The sequence below is a fragment of the Ovis canadensis genome, chromosome 1 (assembly GCF_042477335.2).
Source record: "Ovis canadensis isolate MfBH-ARS-UI-01 breed Bighorn chromosome 1, ARS-UI_OviCan_v2, whole genome shotgun sequence".
In the NCBI taxonomy this organism is placed as follows: Eukaryota; Metazoa; Chordata; class Mammalia; order Artiodactyla; family Bovidae; genus Ovis; species Ovis canadensis.
Window position 1 is genome coordinate 167,931,409 of NC_091245.1, and position 18,047 is coordinate 167,949,455.

At 37.6% G+C, this 18,047-nt stretch overlaps 1 protein-coding gene across 2 annotated transcripts in view; it reads right to left on the reverse strand.

The window, feature by feature from the left end:
• Positions 1–1,274: 1,274 nt before the first annotated feature.
• Positions 1,275–18,047, reverse strand: part of TOMM70 (translocase of outer mitochondrial membrane 70) — a 36,776-nt gene continuing 20,003 nt past the window's right edge. Inside the window, exons 6-12 of one of the 2 annotated variants that reach the window (XM_069551295.1) lie at positions 17,357–17,564; positions 15,010–15,144; positions 13,842–13,949; positions 12,858–12,974; positions 8,094–8,191; positions 7,366–7,488; positions 1,275–1,729 (exon numbers count right to left, since the gene is read on the reverse strand). In XM_069551295.1, coding sequence (XP_069407396.1) covers positions 1,576–1,729; positions 7,366–7,488; positions 8,094–8,191; positions 12,858–12,974; positions 13,842–13,949; positions 15,010–15,144; positions 17,357–17,564 — 943 coding nt within the window. In that variant the 3' untranslated portion in view covers positions 1,275–1,575. The remainder of the gene's footprint in view (positions 1,730–7,365; positions 7,489–8,093; positions 8,192–12,857; positions 12,975–13,841; positions 13,950–15,009; positions 15,145–17,356; positions 17,565–18,047) is intronic. The other variant, XM_069551303.1, reaches the window with a different exon arrangement.

Genomic DNA, 18,047 nt, shown 5'->3' on the forward strand with positions numbered 1-18,047 from the left:
GAGGCCTCGCAATATTTTCCAGACTCTGACTTTGGAATGGAGTTATTTCTAGTAGCTTCTAAAAAGATGGCATTTTTGACAAAATCTTTTTGGTTTTAATAGGATAAAGCACCTTTTTAAAGGGGGGTAAAATACTCATTTACTCCCAACAATGTAAACTCTAATTAGATAATATTTCCAGAAAAGTACAACTGACAGCTTGCTTTTTTATTCTACTCAGACCTAAGTAAACCTCTTCCCACCCTGAATATCTCAAAACCACCATAAATATCTCAAAAGAGGACATTCTTTAAGAACACCCCACCCCCCACCAGGAAAAATCCAGCATATAAGAAAAGGATGATCTATCAAAGTGACATGTTGAAAAAACAAAGTGATTGCTAAGGACGAGGGTGAGATAAAGGTAAGATGAAAGAAACAAAAGCCTGCTGTCGGCGCCCCCAGTACAGACCTGGACATGGTTAAAGACCAAAGGCAGTTCAAAACTAAAAGACATGCCCTGTGTCCTCAGCATCTTTGAAAATACTGGCTCACGATCCCTTAAGTACACATAGCCATAGTTAAGAAGCATTAAACTTGTCACTTCAGGAAATACTATGCTTCTAGACATGTGACTTTCATCCTTTTTGAACTGTCAGCCCCAGTTGCTTCACTAGAAATTTTAAGCTAATTACTTGTTACATTTCATCTTTATATATATAAAACCAATCTTTGTTTTCTTTAAAAAGTACACTATTAAATAGTAGTACCTATTAAACAGAAAATAACCATGGCAATTATAAACACAATTTCCTCTTACCTCATGCCTGGTCTGCTCTCCCTTGAATACTCAGGCTTCTGCACATACATCAACTAGAATATCTCACTTCTGCATGATTTGCTGTAGGAAAAAGAGCTACTGTAGACTTTAAGAATGATGTACATTATCTATTAGAGTTGAAGGGGGTCAAAAGATTTAAGTGTTGCCACCATGTCTAACATTCTGCAGAATCAGAGGCATTGTGCATGCTGACTGACAGTGGTTTAAAGGGTCTCAATTTTGCTGCCGTAAAAACAAAATCCCCACTTAAGCTTTGTTTCCTTCAGAGGTATCAACTGAAAGGGATTAACCAAATCTTAAAAGAATCCTATTTTACAGCACGTACTATGTTAATTAAAAAACCAACATGCTGTAAAACTGTAGACTATTCATATATATACACATACACGCACACAAAGACAAAATCAACCAGCACATATTCACCCTCCCACCCCCTCAGAAAAAAAGTCAAATCAACAAATCAAAGTTTTATTTTGCATGGCCAATTGTCATTTGTACTCTTTGCAACTTTATTTTCATATCCCTTTAACAGGTTCTAAGCTTTTGTTGCACAGGGAATAAAAGCTGCCACACCGCAAACTTTCTTCAACAGCCACTCCCACAATACCTAAATATGAGACAGCTGTAACAAAGGACAACAGCACAAATGGAAACACGAAGTCCCACCATTCAACACAGTTCACAACAGTGTCTTCAGGGTTCAGCTGAAGAGGGGTAAACTTCTAAAAAGAGGGTCATTTCCCTTCCCCCATATTTTATAATGTTGGTGGTTTTAATCCGTATTTCTTTGCAACTTCTGTCTGGGCATGGGCAGCATCACAAAGTGAGTATAGATGAGCCATCTCCATTTCTGATTTGGCCAGGTTAATAGCTTTGTTGAACATGTCAATGGCTTTCTCCATGTTTCCTCTAAAAGAAAAAAACCCGAAAATTAAATGGAGCTGACTTTTAAGTTTCAACCATGATACTAATAAAATGCTTCTTTATAACAAGATGATGCCTATCACATAGAAAACAATGAATGTTAGCTACTATTACAAATACAAGGCTTGCCTGGTGGCTCAGATGGTAAAGAATCTGCCTGCAACGTGGGAGACCTGGGCTTGATTGCTGGGTCAGTAGGAAATGGCAACCCACTCCAGTATGCTTGCCTGGAGCGTCCCATGGACAGAGGAGCCCGGTGGACTATAGTCCATGGGATCGCAAAGGGTTGGACATGACTGAATACTATATGTGCTTATATTATGTCACTTGTGGCCTTTGTTTACAGATAAGAACAGTGAGACTAGGAAAATTCACTGACTTATTTAAAATCCTAATCACATCTGTTTCCTAAATTCTGCTCATTTCTACTTCATCATGAGGCTCCTTTAGAAAGCAGTGATGTAAGCTCAAAGAACATTAAGGGTATTCAGGGACCTTACCTTCACAGATCTGTGCAACCCTTACCAGCATATCGTTAGCCCCCACATCTCTACTCCAGTCACACAGGTCTTGAGTTCACTCATGCTAACAATGGTCAGATTATTTATTGCTTCTCTGTCTGATTCTAGTCAAATCCTTACCTTTCTAAGGCCCAGCTCAAATACTGACTAGAACATCTTCATGAAAAATATTTTTCCCTTTCCCAGCAGGAACTGGCTGCTCCATCTCCATTGTTCCCATAATTCTATCATCCTGCGCACAGTCAGATGAACATATATGCTTACACCAGTCTTTGTTGGTAAGTCACTAAGTCTTCAACTCTTTACAACCCCATGGACTGTAGCATGCTAGATGCCTCTGTTCATGTCCACCGAGTTGGTGATGGTATCTAACCATCTCATCTTCTGCTGCCTGTGTTCTCCGCTTGCCCTCAGTCTTTACCAGCATCAAGATCTTTTCCAATGAGTTGGCTCTTCCCATCAGATGGCCAAAGTACTGAAGCCTCAGCTTCAGTCCTTCCAATGAATATTCAGGGTTGATCTTCTTTAGGACTGACTGGTTTAATCTCCCTGCAGTCCAAGGGACTCTCAAGAGTCTTCTCCAGCACCACAGTTCAAAAGCACCAGTTCTTCAGCGCTCATACTTCTTTATGGTCCAACTCTCACATCTATACATGACTACTGGAAAAACTGTAGCTTTGACTAAATCAGCCTTTGTTGGCAAAGTGATGTCTGCTTTTTATATGCTGTCTAGGTTTGTCATAGTTTTCCTTCCAAGGAGCAAGTGTCTTTTAATTTCATGTCTGCAGTCACTGTCCACAGTGATTTTGGAGCCCAAGAAAATAAAAACTGTCACTGCTTCCACTTTTTTCCCCTTCTATTCGCCATGAAGTGATGGGACCAGATGCCATGATCTTAGTTTTTCTGAATGTTGAGTTTCAAGCCAGCTTTTCCACTCACCTCTTTTCCCCTTCATCAAGAGGTTCTTTAGTTCCTCTCCACTTTCTGCCATTAGAGTGGTATCATCTTCATATCTGGAGTTATTGATATTTCTCCTGGGAATCTTGATTCCATCTTGGGACTCATCCAGCCTAGCATTTTTCATGATGTACTCTGCATATAATAAGCAGGGTGACAATATATAGCCTTGTACTCCTTTCTCAATTTTGAACTAGTCAGTTGTTCCATGTCTGGTTCTAACTGTCACTTCTTGACCTGCATACAGGATTCTCAGGAGACAGATAAGGTGCTCTAGTATTCCCATCTCTTTAAGACTTTTCCACGGTTTGTTGTGATCCACACAGTCAAAGGCGTTAGTGTAGTCAATGAAGCAGAAGTAGATCCTTAATGGACACCTTTCAATTCCCACAACCAAGTACAATGCTTGGTAACTATTATCCATTTTTTGAATAAATGGATGAATACATTTTGTCAAAAAACATAAAATTTACCTCTTACAGTCTGTGACTAGGCTTTATATACTTACTAAGAGGCAAGAGCTGTTTTAAAGTAACTAGTATTGGGTATGTATACATGCATACATTCCTGTAATCTTACAATAAATACTAAGTCCCCGCTATATATATAACGGGCTTCCCTGGTGGCTCAGATGGTAAAGAATCTGCCTGCCATGCAGGAGACCTGCGTTTGATCCCAGGGCTAGGAAGATCTCCTGGAGAAGAGAACAGCTACCCACTCTAGTATTCTTGCCTGAAGAATTTCAAAAACAGAGGAGCCTGGAGCGCTATAGTCCATGCAGTCACAAAGAGGTGGACATAACTGAGCAACTAACACACACACATATATATGACAGTTAAACTCTAAGAAGTAAAATGTACCTCTGGGTGACTGTAGTTAATCTCCTACTACATATATTGATATGGTGCATAATAGACAATTAAAAAAATAACAGTTCATGTTCATATATTAGGTAGACAGAAGATTTGCTAAATCTTACGTTAACCAGCAATTTCATTCATTAACATTTATCTATTTGTAAAGCAGGATTTAGAATGGATTTCTTAAAGTACATTTCAAACACAATTCATCAAACTCCATAAATCAGGGGCCCTTAACCCACGCCCTATGAACAACTTAAGTGCAGAGAGTTTCCATATATGCATTATTCTAGGAAAAGTCCACATCTTTGCTCAAAAGATTAAGAACTACTACCCAATCATATTCTAGCATAAGAATATTTTATTCACATTAACTAGAAATTAAGAAATAATTTAATATTTATATGCAACTGTCAGAATGGTTACAAAGAATCACAAAAATTTTCACCACCCTATACATACATACACACACACACACACACCCACACACACACCCACACACACACATTCTGCTTCCTCTGGAGCTGAGAGAGAAGAGGACTCCAGGAGTGACTGAATGTTATTAAGACAACTCCTACTGGTTCCTGATAAGTGATGGTGGGAAGATCAGCTACTTTCAGCATCAGTGAAATATGGGTTCATCTCTTCTTTCTTTCACTTTTCACTTTCACTCATTGGAGAAGGAAATGGCAACCCACTCCAGTGTTCTTGCCTGGAGAATCCCAGGGACAGGGGAACCTGGTGGGCTGCCATCTCTGGGGTCACACAAAGTCGGATACGACTGAAGTGACTTAGCAGCAGCAGTAGCAGCTCTTCTTTCTACTACTGACTCACAATGTCACCTTATTAATTTAACCACTCTAGGAATACAAAGATGAGCACAATAGAGGGCAGAACAGGTACGGACCTAACAGAAGCAGAAGATATTAAGAGGTGGCAAGAATACACAGGAAAACTATACAAAAAAGACATTCATGACCCAGATAATCATGAAGGTGTGATCACTCACCTAGAGCCAAACATCCTGGAATATGAAGTCAAGTGGGCCTTAAGAAGCATCACTACAAACAAAGCTAGTGGAGGTGACGGAATTCCAGTTAAGCAATTTCAAACCCTAAAAGATGATGTTGTAAAAGTGCTGCACTCAATATGTCAAGTTTGGAAAACTCAGCAGTGGCCACAGTACTAGAAAAGGTCAGTTTTCATTCCAATCCCAAAGAAAGGCAATGCGAAAGAATGCTCAAACTACGGCACAATTGCACTCATTTCACACACTAGTAAAGTAATGCCAGAAATTCTCCAAGCCAGGCTTCAACAGTATGTGAACCGTGAACTTCCAGATGTTCAAGCTGGATTTAGAAAAGTCAGAGGAACCAGAGATCAAATTGCCAAAATCCATTGGATCACTGAAAAAGCAAGAGAGTTCCAGAAAAACATCTACTGCTTTATTGACTACATCAAAGCCTTTTACTGTGTGGATCACAACAAATTGTGGAAAATTCTTCAAGAGATGATAATACCAGACCACTTGACCTGCCTCTTGAGAAATCTGTATGCAGGTCAGGAAGCAACAGAACTGGACACGGAACAAGAGACTGCTTCCACACCGGGAAAGGAGCACATCAAGACTGTATATTGTCACCCAACTTATTTAACTTATATGCAGAGTACATAATGAGAAACGTTGGGCTGGATGAAACACAAGCTGGAATTAAGATTGGCGGGAGAAATATCAATAACCTCAGATATGCAGATGACACCACCCTTACGGCAGAAAGCAAAGAACTAAAGAGCCTCTTGATGAAAGTGAAAAAGGAGAGTGAAAGCTGGCTTAAAACTCAACATTCAGAGAACTAAGATCATGGCATCTGGTCCTATCACTTCATGGCAGATAGATGGGGAAATAGTGGAAACAGTGGCAGACTATTTCTGGGGGCTCCAAAATCACTGTAGATGGTGACTGCAGCCATGAAATTAAAAGAGGCTTGCTCCTTGGAAGAAAAGTTATGACCAACTTAGACAGAATATTAAAAAACAGAGACATTACTTTGCCAACAAAGGTCCATCTAGTCAAAGATGTGGTTTTCCCAGTAGTCATGTATGGACGTGAGAGTTGGACTGTGAAGAAAGCTGAGCACTGAAAAGAAAACTGAGTGCCAAAGAATTGATGTTTTTGAACTGTGGTGTTGGAGAAGACTCTTGAGAGTCCCTTGGACTGCAAGGAGATCCAACCAATCCATCTTAAAGGAAATCAGTCCTGAATATTCATTGGAAGGACTGATACTGAAGCTGAAACTCCAGTACTTGGCCACCTGATGTGAAGAACTGACTCATTTGAAAAGACCCTGATGCTGGGAAAGATTGAAGGTGGAAGAAGAGGATGACGTAATTGGATAGCTTCACTGACTCGATGGACATGAGTTTGAGTAAACTCTGGGAGTTGGTGATGGACAGGGAGGTCTGGCGTGCTGCAGTCCATGGGGTCGCAAAGAGTTGGACACGACTGAGTGACTGAACTGACTGACTGAGGAATCAGTTTCTATACTCTTTAATTAAATTGAAGACCATATAATCTCAACCTTATAAAGACAGATAAAAATCAACTGAAATATTTGGAAAGTACCTAAAGTTCAGTACCTGCCCTAGAGTAGATACTCAAATGGATGACAATGCCAGTGTCAAGATGGCATACTACATTAAAGTCTATGACATACACACAGGTGTCATCTGTTAATGGTGAATCTCAAGTGTAACTTTGGATAAACATACAGAAATCAAGAAGTTATGAAAAAGTCAGAACTGCAAAAATCTTACCCAGCTCCCTGATTCGAAAGAAAACGTGAGGGCTCAGAGGTGATGGTGCAAGTTGCCCAGCCACTTGGCTGTAGCAAGATCTATGTCTTTGGGCAATGTGGCTGCCAAGCTTTATGCTACAGTGCACTGCCCACGAACAATGCAGACATTTCCCCCTCCAACAGAAATGATAAGGTGACAGGAGGCACAACCATACAACAACTGTTAAAGAAAGATCAAGCTTCCCTTTTAATGCATATGCTTGACTTAAACAACTTTTATAAGTTTGATTTTTAAATTGAATAAACATGAAACCAAGCAAATCAAAGTTGTATAGTTTCAAGAGAATCTTGCCTCCAAAGGCATGTTAAGACTTAAAAATTCAATGAATAATGACAATAACCTATCTATAATGAAAAAAAAAAAAAACAAAAAGATAAATATCTCTGGAGCTTCCCTAACTTTCCTAAGGACAGACTATAGAAGTTACCTTTGTACTTCAATAGTTCCCATGGTTTCATATGCAAAATCACATTTATTGTCAATTTCAATAGCCTTGCTGATAAGCTCCAAACCTTTATCCAGATCTTGCTTCCACTGAAGCTGAAGTAAACTGCAAATGCAAAACAGCAGTCAGATGCGACCATGGCCCAGTATCAGTTCTGCTCTCAATGAGTTTACAATTTAAGTAGTAAGGAAAACAAAATCTAAAACAGCACAATCAGCATCAAATTGGTTTTTTCCCCCTCAACTTATAGTGGTTTTGTAGTCTAAATTCCTTATTATGAAGTCTAAATCCCTTATTATAATGGTCTAGGCTCTATTGTTAACTTCCTTTGCATAGCTAAATATTTTAATTTGTATAATTTAAGTGAAGTTTTAAAAATGATAATTTAAGTATACTAGAACAGGAAAAACCTATTTATGTGTCTCCTATTTTGATACAAGTAACATCTGACAGGATGTCCAGAACTGAAATCCTTAAGCTAGAGTGCAAGTAGCACATTTACTAATTATTATATAATAATGAAACATTATTAAAAAAATTAAATTAAAAAAAAAGTAAGAGTGAAGCATTCATAGCAATGAAGAAATTTTTCAGTTACCTCACTGACTCTACCACAGTCCCCTTTCTCAGTGAGCAAAACAAATCCATTTTATTACTATGCAAGCAATTTAGCTTTTTTACTGAAACAAACAAATCCCCAAAATACATACCCTTTATGAACATATGTTGTGGCATTATCTGGTTCCAAATTAATACATTTATCATACATTTCATCAGCTTTGCCAAACTGCTGTTGATCTGTTAATGCCTATGTGAAGAGATACTTCAGTTAAATTTAGGTAACTGTATCCCTAAGGAGCTAAAACTATGTCACTTATTAGTCATTAAAATTTACTTCATTTAACCATTACCAAATTACTGTTTTGGGGTGACTGTTGTTTAGTTGCTCAGTTGCGTCCGGCTCTTTTGCAACTCCATGAATTGTAGCCTGCTGGGCTCTTCTGTCCATGGAATTTTTCAGGCAAGAATACTGGAGTGGGTAGCCATGCCCTTCTCCAGGGGATCCTCCTGACCCAGGTAGTCTTCCTATGTCTCCTGCATTGGCAGGTGGATTCTTTACCACTGATGCCACCTGGGAAGCCCTTGGGGATTAAATTTAATTAAAAATGTTAACCCTAAAAACAATGCTTATTTGGAAGGATAAATTTAGGTAGGTATGTTAATGGTTATCAGAGTTAATCCTTAAAAATAACTGGTGAAACAAAAAAAAGCTACAATCAGCTTTTAAGGCAAATCCCATGGCACAAATGGAAGGCTTGGGGCACCTAAGCTCAAGCTTCAGAGTTCAAAGCAAACAGTCATACTATGTAACTAAAATATAACTCTCTCCGAGTTGTTCCTAATGTTGGTTTCTTTAAAAGCTACTTTACTCTTTTAGCTGCTTATAGAAATCTGAACCAAAAACGCCCTTTTGAATTTCATTTCAGGGATGAGGATGGTTACCTTCTGGTTTGTTTCGAATTAAATATAAAGCCGAAACACAAGTGTACTATTTAGTACGTACGTCATAAAATTATGTGTGTTCGTCTCACTTTAATTTCTGTACATGCTATAAAATTTTATATATTATAGTATTCAGATGACCATTATATCTACTACTGTGGGCAAGAATCTCTTAGAAGAAATGGAGTAGCCATCATAGTCAACAAGAGACCGAAATGCAGTACTTGGATGCAATCTCAAAAACGACAGAATGATCTCTGTTCGTTTTCAAGGCAAACCATTCAATATCACGGTAATCCAAGTCTATGTCACAAACAGTAATGCTGAAGAAGCTGAAATTGAATACTTCTATGAATACCTAAAAGACCTTTTAGAACTAACACCCAAAAAAAGATGCCCTTTCCATTATAGGGAACTGGAATGCAAAAGTAGGAAGTCAAGAAACACTTGGAGTAACAGGCAAACTTGACCTTGGAGTACGGAATGAAGCAGGGCAAAGGCTACTAGAGTTTTGCCAAGAGAACACACTGGTCATAGTAAACACTCTCTTCCAAAAACACAAGAGAAGACTCTACACACGGACATCACCAGATGGCCAACACCGAAATCAGATTGATTATATTCTTTGCAGCCAAAGATGGAGAAGCTCTACAAAGCCAGCAAAAACGAGACTGGGAGCTGACTGTGGCTCAAATCATGAGCTCCTTATTGCCAAATTCAGACTTAAATTGAAGAAAGTAGGGAAAACCACTAGACCATTCAGGTATGACCTAAATCAAATCCCTTATGATTATACAGTGGAAGTGAGAAATAGACTTAAAGGACTAGATCTGATAGACAGAGTGCCTGATGAACTATGGACAGAGGTTCGTGACATTGTACAGGAGACAGGGATCAAGACCATCCTCAAGAAAAAGAAATGCAAAAAAGCACAATGGCTGTCAGAGGAGGCCTTACAAATAGCTGTGAAAAGAAGAGACGCAAAAAGCAAAGGAGAAAAGGAAAGATATACCCATGTGAATGCAGAGTTCCAAAGAATAGTAAGGAGAGATAAGAAAGCCTTCCTCAGCGATCAATGCAAAGAAATAGAGGAAAACAATAGAATGGGAAAGACTAGCGATCTCTTCAAGAAAATTAGAGATACCCAGGGAACATTTCATGCAAAGATATCTTGGGCTCAATAAATGACAGAAATAATATGGACCTAAAAGAAGCAGAAGATATTAAGAAGAGGTGGCAAGAATACACAGAACTGTACAAAAAAGATCTTCACAACCCAGATAATCATGATGGTGTGATCACTCAACTAGAGCCAGACATCCTGGAATGGGAAGTCAAGTGGGCCTTAGGAAGCATCACTAGGAACAAAGTTAGTGGAGGTGATAGAATTCCAGCTGAACTATTTCAAATCCTAAAAGATGATGCTGTGAAAGTGCTGCACTCAATATGCCAGCAAATTTGGAAAACTCAGCAGTGGCCACAGGACTGGAAAAGGTCAGTTTTCATTCCAATCCCAAAGAAAGGCAATGCCAAAGAATGTTCAAACTACCGCACAATTGCATTCATCTCACACGCTAGTAAAGTAAAGCTCAAAATTCTCCAAGCCATGCTTCAACAGTATGTGAACTGTGAACTTTCAGATGTTCAAGCTGGATTTAGAAAAGGCAGAGGAACCAGAGATCAAATTGCCAACCTCTGCTGGATCAATGAAAAAGCAAGAGACTTCCAGAAAAACATCTATTTCTGCTTTATTGACTATGCCAAAACCTTTGACTGAGTCGATCACAACAAATTGTGGAAAATTCTTCAAGAGATGGTAATACCAGACAACCTGACCTGTCTCTTGAGAAATCTGTATGCAGGCCAGGAAGCAACAGTTAGAACCGGACATGGAACAACAGACTGGTTCCAAATAGGAAAAGTTCAAATAGGAAAAGGAGTACATCAAGGCTGTCTATTGTCACCCTGCTTATTTAACTTATATGTAAAGTACACCATGAGAAATGCTGGGCTGGATAAAGCACAAACAGGAATCAAGATTGCCAGGAGAAAGAAATATCAATAACCTCAGATATATAGATGATACCACCCTATGCCAGAAAGTAAAGAAGAACTAAAGAGCCTCTTGATGAAAGTGAAGGAGGAGGGTGAAACAGTTGGCTTAAAGCTCAACATTTAGAAAACTAAGATCATGACATCTGGTCCCATCACTTCATGGCAGATAGATGGGGGAAAACAGTGGCTGACTTTGTTTTCTTGGGCTCCAAAATCACTGCAGATGGTGACTGCAGCCATGTAATTAAAAGACGCTTACTCCTTGGAAGGAAAGTTATGACCAACCTAGACAGCATAGAGACATTACTTTGCCAACAAAGGTCCATCTAGTCAAGATTATGGCTTTTCCAGTAGTCATGTATGGATTGAGAGTTGGACTATAAAGAAAGCTGAGTGCCAAAGAATTGATGCTTTTGAACTGTGGAGTTGGAAAAGACTCTTGAGAGTCCCTTGGACTGCAAGGAGATCCAACCAGTCCATTGTAAGGGAGATCACTCCTGCGTGTTCATTGAAAGGACTGCTGTTGAAGCTGAAACTCCAATACTTTGGCCACCTGATGTGAAGAGCTGACTCATTTAAAAGACCCTGATGCTGGGAAAGATTGAAGGCAGGAGGAGAAGGGGATGACAGAGAATGAGATGGGTGGATGGCATCAGTGACTCAATGGACATGAGATGAGTTTGGGTAAACTCCGGGAGTTGGTGATGGACAGGGAGGCCTGGTGTGCTGTGGTCCACGGGGTCACAATGAGTAGGACACGACTGAGCGACTGAACTGAAAACCGACAGTACATGCTTTCACAATTAATAAGTCAGCATGCAGTCAGCAACCAATGTATCATTTGTTTAATTGTCATTCTGTCTAGGAATTAAAGACTGAATAGTTAAGATTTCAAACTGAGGTTGAAGAATTCCTGGGTTGTACTTCATATCCCAGAATTTCAACCCCTATGCAGGGGTGTATAGGACTTTTACAGAATAGATCCAACACAAATCAGTCTTCTCACAGTCCCTCTCAATAATCCTTGAAAAAGAAAGTTTTACCCCTGTGGAAATTTTCTTATAACTTGATTAATGATAGCATGAAGGAAATCAGAAACAAATCAATAAAACTTAAGGATGTTTGGAGGTAGGAGTCTACCATGGATAGTCATTTTTAAGTGCTTCCTGTTTCTGTGATGTTTGGGGGGATAAGGAAGAAGGAGGGACAAATTTCTTTAGGCTAAAAAGAAAAGACAAAATATATAGAATTTTGAGATGGCTGGGTTTTGAGATACCACAAACAGCTTTTAACTTAAAGATTAAGCAACAGTCATTCAGATATCATTTAGTTAGAGGGAAAACTCTTTAGCTGTGGGTATAAGAAGCTAATCAGTTTCATCTAAATGAATGATTTAAAGTTAATAAACTTTTAAAGAGTTCAAACTATGATTAAAAGTGAAAATAATGCAAATTTAAATCCAATTTTCCATAGTTTCAAAACTAAATCAAGGAAAGCTTCAAGAATTTTGGACAGATCATACCTTAAAATGATCTGTTATAGACTAACTATTTAAAAGAACAGTAATCAAATAGAAAGAAAACTGTTTCCCCACCAATTGCATGCAGTAAATCTTCCTAAAATAATTAAATTTTTATAAATCCAATCCAAATGAAAACATGAGGGAAATGCTGTATTAAAGTTTCCCAGGTTACAAGTTTAGGGCCACAGTTTTCAAATTATGTAACACAGAAAAGAAGCCCCGTTGAGGGGATTTAGGACCATTCTGAACATCCTGAGAACCAGGAACAAAGTTGTTTGCTTCCACAAAAGCTGCAACAAGAGCACTGTTTTCTGATTTTCACTCTAGGATTCAGGACATAAATGCAGTTCTTTACAGAACCAGCAACTGAAAAAATACGAAAAATGACATTTACCTGGGCATATAATGCATAGCCTTCAGCACATCTTGGAAATTTCTTTATGACCTCTTCAAAACCTTTCATAGCTGCTTGGATTTGTGAAGAATTGTTTCCTGTATATGCCTGGCGATACTGTGTAAAAAATCAACAGAGGCCTATCAAATCAAGAACTCAAAAACTCAGGAAATGTTAACATATTATAATGGTCACTCAAAATTACATAAATATTTCCAGAAAAGCAGGTAATTTGCTAACATAATTGGCTGCATCTAAAAGGGTTCCACAGGAATATCTGCAGAGCAGGGATTCAAAGGCTATGTACAATTAAGGCTTCATTGCCACTATACAATTTTCAGATGCTCAATATCCTAGCAGACAGACTAACTTGAAGTTAACTTTGCAGATAAATAGGGGAATATTAAAGAAATCAAAGAATATCAAAGAAAATTATTACCATTTTACTAAAAGCATTATAGTATCCTTCATCTGATGACATTTTCACTTGTTTGTAAACTGACTTTTTTATTTAAAAAGAAAATTCTTTCAGGACTCGGGGTATGGGGCTAATTGGAAATATCTCATCTCATTAGAAATGGTCTTATTTTACCTGATTTTCAACTTTGTGTTTCTGAATAGCTCTACAAGGTGAAATGAGAGGTGCATTATACAGTGTCATGATTGCCAAGTATTTCCTTGAAATGCTTTTGTTCTTTGTACTGGCTTATGGCAAAGAGTAGGCAGAAGAGTGCTGTTTAGGGGGCACATAAAATCAGGGACAAACATCTATCAAGATGAACCAAATAAAGCACCCAGAGAAATACTGAAGCAGAACCTCAAGCAACATACACACTTCTATTTCTTTAAGCTGACATGTTTTTCTCCCTGTTTGTCACAGATTGAAGGAAAAAACAGAAGATTTTGTAGACAATGAGATACTTGTTTTTGTTAACAATGGGAAACACTGATGTTTAGGAAAATACAAGAGAAAGTAGAACCTACCAAAGCAAAACATTTCTGAGCTTGCGCCAGAGCAGACTCAGGTCTTAATCTAATACATTCATCAAAATCTGCTACTGCTTCTTCAACTTGATCAAGCAGTATTTTCAGCTAAGGAAAAAAAGTACACAAATAAGCGCAGTTCAAAACAAAAACTACACCAGTTGAGCACATACTGTGCCTTTTTGCATAATCAGCATAAAGCTAAGCATGGAATTACTAATATAGAATTACTTTCTAGAAACAGTGAACCAGAAAATCTTATAATTTTAAAGGAAAGGTGCTAAAACTTAGAACTAGTGTTCAATTTTTTTTTAAAGCATTATAAACCTATCAGTTTTTAATCACTCTTAAGTGATTTTTCTCCTAGAATATGAACTGTCTCTGTACTTTCAAACTTCAAAGTAGGGATAGATCAGACATTAAATAATTACATTTCATATTAATCTTAAGATACACCAGTAAGGATAAAAATATCAAGAATTTTAAGGTTATCACGATACTTCTTAAGATGCTCCAGACAGAAATATTAGGTAAAATTTTCCATTAGAAAGGACTTGAACTTTTCTGTTATTATATGGATTAGTCCATACTTTCCACTCTAATGCACTCCAAGAAGCCACATCACACAAACAGATTTACAAAGCCATGTTTTTCCAGATGAGGCTGAAATTGGGAACTGTTTTCTTCACTATGAATTTTTACTAAAAACCTAATATGCATAGAATTATAAAGCTCTATTCAGAAGAGATTTTTTGTGATACTGTCTAGATAGCTCAGGTTAATAATTCCTTACAAGATGCCTACAAAAGTCTTTTGGTTGATTCTAAGCATTAACTCAAAATGCTCACTACAAGTTTTTTTAAATTTGTCACTAAGTTTTTAATGCTTTACTCATTGAAAACCTATGAAGCAGAAATGCCTACAAACCAAACTTGAACTGGCGAGCCAACATTTGCAGCCTTCCTCTTCTCTCTTTCTCTGTTTTTAACAGGTAAATATCAGGACAAATGTTCAAGATGGAACTAAACAAATGTCAACCCAAACTAAACCACCCTGATACTTTGTTCACAGCTATCATAAGTGATATAAGAAAACTTTAAGACATTCTCAAAAATGCTATCACATCCCTCAAGTCAAGGATCAGAACGCCTTAAGAAAATTAATTCACCTGTCCTCGGTGGTGATAAACATCTGCATTCTGGGGATCGATGTCGGCAGCCATGTTAAAATCCTGAGTAGACAACAAAGGCTGCTGCTGTTGCATGTACATGCTGCCTCTTTTGATGAGCGCATTTGCTCGAAGCTATATACCCAAAATGAGGAAAGATTCATCATTACTTTTTATTCTAATTTAGTTATTTTTAAAAAATAACAGCTTTATTGAGATGTAGTTCACATACTATAAGAGTCATTTTTAGTATATGAATGTTAAAATGTTGTGCAACCAGTCACCACTAGAAATGTTTTCACCGCTCCCAAGAGAAACCTCATACATATTAGCAGGACTCTCTATTTCACCTCTAATTCTCAGTCCCTGGAAACCACCATTCCGTCTTCTATTTCTACAGATTTGTATATTCCAGACATTTCACATAAATGGAATCGTAAACTACGTGGCCTTTCTGTGTCTGTCTTCTTCCACAAAACAGCAGGTCTTCAAGGTTCATCTAATTCTTACATGTACTTCATTCTATTTTAGGGGCTGAATAATATTCCATTGTATAGACAAATCAGTGTATTTATCTCTTCACCAGCTGGTGGACATCTGAGTTGCTTCCACTTTTTGGCTCTTATGAATAATGCTACTAAGAACATTCATGTACAAGTTTTTGTCTTGACATAAATCCTCATAGGTATATACCTAAGAGAGTAACTGCTGGGTCACAGGGTAACTCTAGAAACCACCCCCGACTAATTTCCAAAGGGATTTTACCATTTTACATTCCTACTATCAATGTGTGAGAGTTCCAATTTTTTCTACATCTATATCAATGCTTTTAATTGTCCAAATTTCTGATTATGGCCATTCTAGTGGGTATAAAGTTATACCTCATTGTGATTTTGATTCACATTTCCCTAAGGTCTAATGATGCTGAGTATATTTTCTTGTTCTTATTGGTCATTTGTACATATTCTTTGGAAAAATGTCTACTCAGACTCCTTTCCTACTTTTAAATTAGGCTTTTTATTGTTGTGTAATAAAGATGACTTAATATTGTATGCATACAAGCTCATTATCAGATATGTGACTTGGGAACATTTTCTCCCATTCTGTGGAATAAGTACCCCCCACCATCACTTTGTCATCTGTGCTGCTGGTGTCATCCCTAAGGAACCACTGCTTAATTTAAAGTACTGAAGATTTCCTCCTTATGTTTTTTCCTAAGAGTTTTATAGTTTTAGCTCTTACATTCAGGTCTCTGATCCATTCTGAGCTCATTTTTGTACATGGCATGATATGTACATTACTACCTGCCATTAAAACAAAGTCATGATCAGGAAAAAAGAAATAAGATTCTTCTCCAAAGTTTTTTTCAAGGCAAAAGTACACAGATGTTCTCAATGAAACAAGCAAGAATGCCCCCATGATAATAACAAAAACAGAACATATCTAATTATCAGGAAATAAAGATAATTAATACAAGGCCATCTTCAACTTGAAAATCTCATTTTGAAAAGGACTTTAAACAAATACTTAGTTTAAATTACTTTTGTTTATAAGAAGTTAAGATAAAATTTGCTGGCAAATACTTAAGCCTTGTAAACAACTTTCATTTTCCACACAATACATGAATGATTCTTTTGGAGGTGAAGGAAGCCAGAGTTTACTTAATTCAGTGAGGGAAAAGAGATGTTAATCAACCAACAGTACTTTGGTGGCCAACATTTGTTCTTATTATGCTGAAATAGAGGGCTCATATAATTTAACAGATCCCTACCAAATCTAAATTATGAAAATAACTGCATATACACAAGAACACTTAGAAAATGAAAAGCTGTTCCAACCAAACAACTGCAAAAACTTTTGATATGTTTCTATATTACAATATATTTTTAGATCTTGTTCTTTTCCTCATGTAAATAAACTCTTTCAGAATACGTTAAATGTGGTTACTTTTTATTAAATCCATTGTATATTTTTATACTACACATTGCATGTTATTTATAGTATTATGACATACTGCAAGTTATTTATATTATCTATAGCACTGCTATATCACCCTTACTCCTACCCAAATATAGTCCAATACAGTAGGCAGAAGCTATACAGGGAAGCTAAAGCCAAAGATGCTGTAGAAAAAACAATCCTTTCTTAGTTAAAGTAACTATCACTGATATGTCTGTTTTAGTTTCACTGCACCAATTCAATCATTATCAGGTGTAGTTCCTTTGAAAACAAAAAATAAGTCTTTCGGAGAATGGCAACTGAAAGGCCCAAAATTTGGCAAGACATACCTAAAAGCCTTTTCTTATTAATTTTTTTCCCATGCACACACACAGAGTTTTAAAAGTACCTTCACATTAGCTTCTTGCAAGCTGATGACCTGATCTAAATCTGGTTTGGCTGCATTGGCATTGCCAATAAGTAAGTAGAAAGTAGCTCGTAGTAACAATGCTTCTGCCATGTATTTTCCTTGAGCATCTATTTCTTTTGAGCATTCACTTATGATTTTATCATAGTTTTCTTCTTCCATATACTGTTTGGCCTTTAAATATCCAGAGCTGAAAATAAAATGAGCAGAGGAAATTATAAATTTTATCATTTGTTACTAATAAAACAAACATAACAAATTACTAAGAAAGGATCAAATGCTGAACCTTGCCACACTCAGGACACCAGAACTGTCCTTTCCCCCTTAACAAGTTAACCAGCCAGTGCGGGACTGGAGGTGGTCGTGGAGGTGTGTGTGGGGGTGGCACCTTAGGACTTTTGATGTAGACTGGGGTCTTCTTGCTGCCTTGGGTTTTAAAAAGGAAAACAGCAGAGAAAATGGCAGAAACCTAGGGTTATTGTCCAGGCTTCAACATTTAGACACATGAAAAAGTAAGCGAATGACAGACTGAAATGCAACATAGGAAAGGATCCTGTCTTAGTCACCTTCTTGTCTGCGGCACACTGATGGCACTCAACAGTTACTTTATGATGAAAAGAAAGAACAGAGAAAGAGAAAATAATCAGGTGAGTTGGGAGTCCCAGAACCCAAG